Source organism: Vespa velutina, chromosome 1 (assembly GCF_912470025.1).
Source record: "Vespa velutina chromosome 1, iVesVel2.1, whole genome shotgun sequence".
NCBI lineage: Eukaryota > Metazoa > Arthropoda > Insecta > Hymenoptera > Vespidae > Vespa > Vespa velutina.
Window position 1 is genome coordinate 6,135,010 of NC_062188.1, and position 5,773 is coordinate 6,140,782.

Sequence of the window (5,773 nt, forward strand, 5' to 3'; positions counted from 1 at the left end):
GTATAAATTTAACGCGATAAAAATCTCTCTCTCTCTCTCTCTCTCTCTCTCTCTCTTTATCACTCTATCACTCTTTCTTTTTCTCTCTTTCTCTTACTCTTACACACAAATACACACACACACACACGTGTGCTGGTTTATAGATCCATTGATAACTACAAACATTCAATTTTATTCTTCACGTGTTTAGGATTACTCGGAAAATTCGATCGGTGAATGAAAATTTCTGAAAGTGTACACCTCTATTATCTCTCTTTTTAACTACATTACTTTCTTCTCTTTCTCTCTCTCTCTCTCTCTCTCTCTCTTTTTTTTATGTTACTCGTTTGAAAGAAAAATGGAAAGAAGGTTCGAAGAAAGAAAGAAAGAAAGAAAGAAAGAAAGAAAGAAAGAAAAGAATAAAAACGAACAAACGTAGAGACAAAACAAAGCAAAACAAAAATAAAAAAATAAAAAGCAGAAAAAAAAGAAAACAACAAAAAAAAAATTGATTTCCATCGTACGGATAAACTCAAGTGAACAGACCGGTGCGCACGAAGTGTTCATCCGATATTATCGATTCCATCCCTTTCTCTGCCTCCCTCGGCTTCTGTATTCTTCTCTCTCTCTTTCTCTCTCTCTCTCTCTCTCTCTCTCTCTCTGTATCCCTCCCTCCCTCCCACTCTTCTAGCCCCTTCTCTTCAACTCTATATCCACTCCCCCTCTTTGCCGTTGTTCTCACCTAACCCTACCTCCCTCTTCTCTTCTCTTCTCCTCTTCTTCTTTACCCCTCCCCTCCCTCTTCCTCCCTCTCTCTCTCTCTCTCTCTCTCTCTCTCTCTTTCTATCTCTTTCACTCTTTCTCTTCTTTTCAGGCTCGTTGATGAAACGTACTTCCAGACACGGCCACTGTCTTCTCTGGATATTGACTTCCCTTTTATTCCAACCAATAATAGATGCGCGGCCGCTGATCGATCGGCAACACACTTTTCTGATTTATTGCTATCGTGTGTACCTTCCCACGAACTCGCGTCGTGCCGATGCGCGTGGCGCGCGTTGCATATCCTCTCAACCAAAACCTCCATCTCCAATCCACCTCAACCCTCCACCCAACTGCAACCACTCAACCTCTTCTTCGATATTCTAACTTCCGCCACGATATATATATATATATATATATATATATATATGTATGTATGTATATGTATATTTTTGTATTATTTTTATTTTTTATCTTTTTCTTGTAATTAGTTTCTTTTCTTCTTTATATTTTTCTCTTTTTCTATTCTTTATCCTTTCCCTTCCCTTTTCCTTCTATCTCTATCTCTTTACCCTTGACTCTAACCCGTCACGTGAAATCATTTTAATTAAGTACCTACTTGGAAGTTCCTTTTTTTTTTTTGGTTTCTTCTTTTTCTTCGTCTATGAGACTTAAGGATTCAATCTCTTTATCGTATTTTAAGAGGAATCGATCAGTAGAAGTTATCCTAACGAACTTTTTCTTTTTTCTTCTTCCTTTCCTCCTTTACGTCTTTCTCTTTGTTTTTTTTCCGCGAAATCATTTTAATCAAGTTTTTTCTTCGATGTTATTATTTTTTTTTTCTTTTCTTTTCTTTTTTCCTTTCTTCTTCGGTAGGACTCATGGGATCAATTTAGATCGTATTTTAAGAGGTATCTATCGATAAAGTTACCTTAACGAGTGTTGTTTCTTTTTCTTTTTTTCTGTTTCTTTTCTTTTTCCATGAAATCATTTTAATTAAGTACTTTGACCTGCTTTTTGTTTGTTCTCGTCTTTTTTTTTTCGGTAGGACTTAAGGGTTCAATCGCGATCTTTTTAAGAGAATCGATCGATAAAGTTACCCTAACGAGCCTTTTACATTGTCTATTTATATATATATATATATATATATATATATATATATATATATATATATATGTATATATATATACCAATTTATCGTCCCTTTTACTCTTGTGATATTACCACTATCGATCCTTGTTGTTGGCCGTGATAGACATCGAAGGTCAAATGATTTTTGGTCGTGGCAAAAGTCAATTGGAAAAAGAACGATTAGATAGGGTTTCCGATGAGACATCATTAGAGTAATACGTGATTTTCGAAGAAGAATGAGAGGGAAATAAAGAGAGAGAGAAAGAGAGAGAGAGAGAGAGAGAGAGAGAAATATTTCTAATTATGCATTGGATATTTATCCATCATAGTTGCAAATCCTAATTTAATTATGTCTACACTTCCTTGATATTTCAACCTTCTCTAATCACCTCCCCCTATTACCAACCCCTCCCTCCTTCTCTTTCTCTTCCTCCTCTCCCTGTTTATGATCCCTTCGTATTACTCGGTAATAGTAGCACATGGAGGAAACAGCTGGCGCATGCGACAGGCAGGAAATGAAATGCTGCTCCGTTGAAGAATGATTCAGTGACTGAAATATTCATGCCACCCTCTCTTATGTTTACTTGATACACGTAAGAGGTCTTAGCGCTTGCGCTTAGATCAAGATTCTAAATCCGCGATCAACTATAATCCACTGATTAACTAATTTCTCTTAGATGGAAGATAAATTTTTTAATAATATTTCCGTAAATATTTATGTATATATTTTTATTTGAATAGGTTATACGCATGAAGGATGGATTAGTCACGAGGAACCACCAAAATATGCAACTTTGCGATCGGCTGCGGAATTGGCACAGCCAGTGGTACCTTCGCCACCCCCACAGGATATACAAGTTGTCTCGAGCGATGGAGCATCCCTGCAACCAACACTTACGCCATCCACCGTTACTACAACCTCTCATAGTTTACCACCAAGAAAAAGCTTGTCCATGTGTTTTACCAGCACCGGCACTGCTCTATCCTTGCCACCTAAGAAGAAGGACATATATCGGCCATATAGTCTTCAACCAACCACCGAAATACGTACCTCGGCCGAGGAAGATCTATCAGCAGCTCAGGCTATCCTCGATTTGAGTGCCTCACCGGCAGCACCCACGCATTCGGTTTTCATTCATACTCTCTCAGCACCTCCGACGACTCAAGTACAAGCTAATGTTGCCACCGTTGTGCAATTGCAACAACAACAACAACAACAACAACAACAACAACAACACCAGCAACAACAACCGACCCAACAATTACAAAGAGCACCTTCGCCCCAACCGATACCGGTTTCCGTTTTGGTGCCAGTACCAACGTCTCAAAATGCTCAGCTTCGTCAGCAAGAACATGCGCCACCTCAGCCCCAATCTCCGGCCACTGCGGAAAGCAATGTTTCTGGAAATTGTAACGGAAGGGATAGGTGAGTGATCGTATCTTTAAGATAATACCTTTGCTTTGGAAAATTTTTAGATAGTATTCAATCTTAATACCCTTTATAATACACACATATAGATACATATATGGCATAGTGACCTATTTTAATCTGTTCGTCTTAACATTGATATCTATACAGTTGGTCATCGTTAAAAATTGTTCATATATTTTTAATCTTAATATTTGATTCTACCATTGATAAATTCAACGATTTAAATAAAACAAACACATATACTTTCTTTCTCTCTCTCTCTCTCTCTCTCTCTCTCTCTCTCTCTCTCTCTCTCTCTCTCTCTAACTCTTTCTCTCTACACAAAATATATAATTATTACAAACTATAAATTATTCATATAAGCTTAAAATTAATTTAGATGTTATCGAAATAAATAAAATAATAATAAATGATATCTTGTAATAGATAAGTTTGAAAAATTTGAAAAATCGTTGATCTAAATCAATGAAATTAATTGATTAGATAAAGTCTAATTGAAGGAATAATTTACAGTAGCAGTAACGGTGGCAGCAAAACGGTCGCCTACACCTATGAGGCCTTCTTTGTGTCCGATGGTCGTTCGAAACGTCGCGGGAGTAACAATGGTGCCGTGGTGCCCGACAAAGAAGCCGTTCAACCTGACAGGCCAAAGTTCACATGCACCGAATGCGGCAAACAATACGCTACCTCGTCGAATCTATCGCGGCACAAGCAAACTCACCGTAGTCTCGATTCTCAGTCGGCAAAGAAGTGCATTCACTGCGGCAAGGCGTACGTCAGTATGCCAGCACTGGCGATGCACGTGCTAACGCATAAGCTTGCCCATAGCTGTGGTGTTTGCGGGAAGATGTTTTCAAGGCCTTGGCTACTTCAGGGTCATCTTCGTAGCCATACAGGTGAGAAGCCTTACGGATGCGCACACTGCGGTAAGGCATTTGCCGATCGTTCGAATTTGCGAGCGCACATGCAAACCCATTCGGCCGACAAGAATTATGAGTGCTCGAGATGTCACAAAACGTTCGCTCTTAAATCCTATTTAAACAAGCATCTCGAGTCTGCTTGTCTTCGGGACGAAGATGTTCAACAACAACAACAACAACAACAACAACAGCAACAGCAACAGCAACAGCAACATCAACATCAGCATTGTACCAACGGACCTCAACAACAACAACAGCAACAACAACAGCAGCAGCAACAGCAGCAACAACAACAGCAACATCAGCAAAGCCCAAATCGAGGCTTGTAGCAGCGTTACGAGAAATTTAACAGGCTTGACGGCTGCGCCACTGTAAATGCTCTCAGAGAAAGCTAGCGGCTTCTCGCGGTAGTTGGATAAACGACAAAATGGAGAAAAAATAGAGAGAGAAAGAGAAAGAAAGAGAGAGAGAGAAAAGAAAAGAAAGAGAAAAAGAAAGCAAGCAAACAAGAAAGCAAGCAAACAAGCGAAAGCATCGAACGGGTCGATCTTTAAAAAGGTTTGCCATAGATATTAAGTAGTAAAGTGCCAGTGAAGAGGAAGAAATTAAAGACGGTAGGTAATGATGAAAGAGAAGGAAGACATAGTAGGTGATCAATAATGTCTAACATTTTCAAAAACGTCCAGTAATGTTTAAGTCTTAAAAGAAACAAAGAGAGAACAAAAAAAGAAACAAAACAAAACAAAATAATCAAGAAGTACATATACCCACCCACACACACATACACACATACACATACATACACGTACACACGTCGAACAATTGACGTCCACACTGCTATCTAGTCATCTTAGTCGGTTATAACTATTACATTACTATATTATATATTATTATATTATATTATTATATATATATAGTATATATATATATATATATTTACTAGCGCGTACGATACTAGTCGCGAGCTCGTTAACGAAGGCACTATTTATCTCAGATAACTTAAAATTAGCTGAACTGAGAATCCGAAATGGGTTTTCAATAGTATCAACATTAAAATAATCTCACGAAAGGAAAAACAAATAATCTTTTTCGAATATCGAGATGATGATGATGATGATGATGATAATGATGATGATGATGATAATAATGATGATGACGCGAAACTTTGTGATACAAATTCGCGTCGAACATTTTTTAAGGTCTTTTCGGTCTTCGACGAATGATACAATTATAATCGTATTATCGACGCGAACATCTTGACGAAATGTTTGTAACGAAGATGATTGAAATATACTCGCTAATGATTTTAGAAAATTCATAGGAAAAGAGAAATAGGGAGAAAGAGCAGAGGGGAGAGAAAGAGAGAGAGAGAGATATACATATATAACTTACGTATTGTGACGTATGAATGAATTATATTGTCGGTTCCATTTCGTCGATTTCAAAATATAAAATATTGAAGAAGGAAAGGAAAAAAAAAAAAATTAAAAGGTATAATTAGATGATGAAATAATAATAGCACGCGAAAATATATAGATATATGGAAAAAATC

General features: G+C 37.5%; 1 protein-coding gene across 3 annotated transcripts in view; it reads left to right on the forward strand.

Moving 5' to 3' along the window:
• LOC124949409 (protein snail-like) overlaps positions 1-5,541 on the forward strand; it is a 12,186-nt gene extending 6,645 nt beyond the window's left edge. For 2 of the 3 annotated variants that reach the window (XM_047494409.1, XM_047494416.1), the window contains exons 3-4: positions 2,611-3,295; positions 3,815-5,541. In XM_047494409.1, coding sequence (XP_047350365.1) covers positions 2,611-3,295; positions 3,815-4,550 — 1,421 coding nt within the window. In that variant the 3' untranslated portion in view covers positions 4,551-5,541. The remainder of the gene's footprint in view (positions 1-2,610; positions 3,296-3,814) is intronic. The other variant, XM_047494424.1, reaches the window with a different exon arrangement.
• Positions 5,542-5,773: the final 232 nt, after the last annotated feature.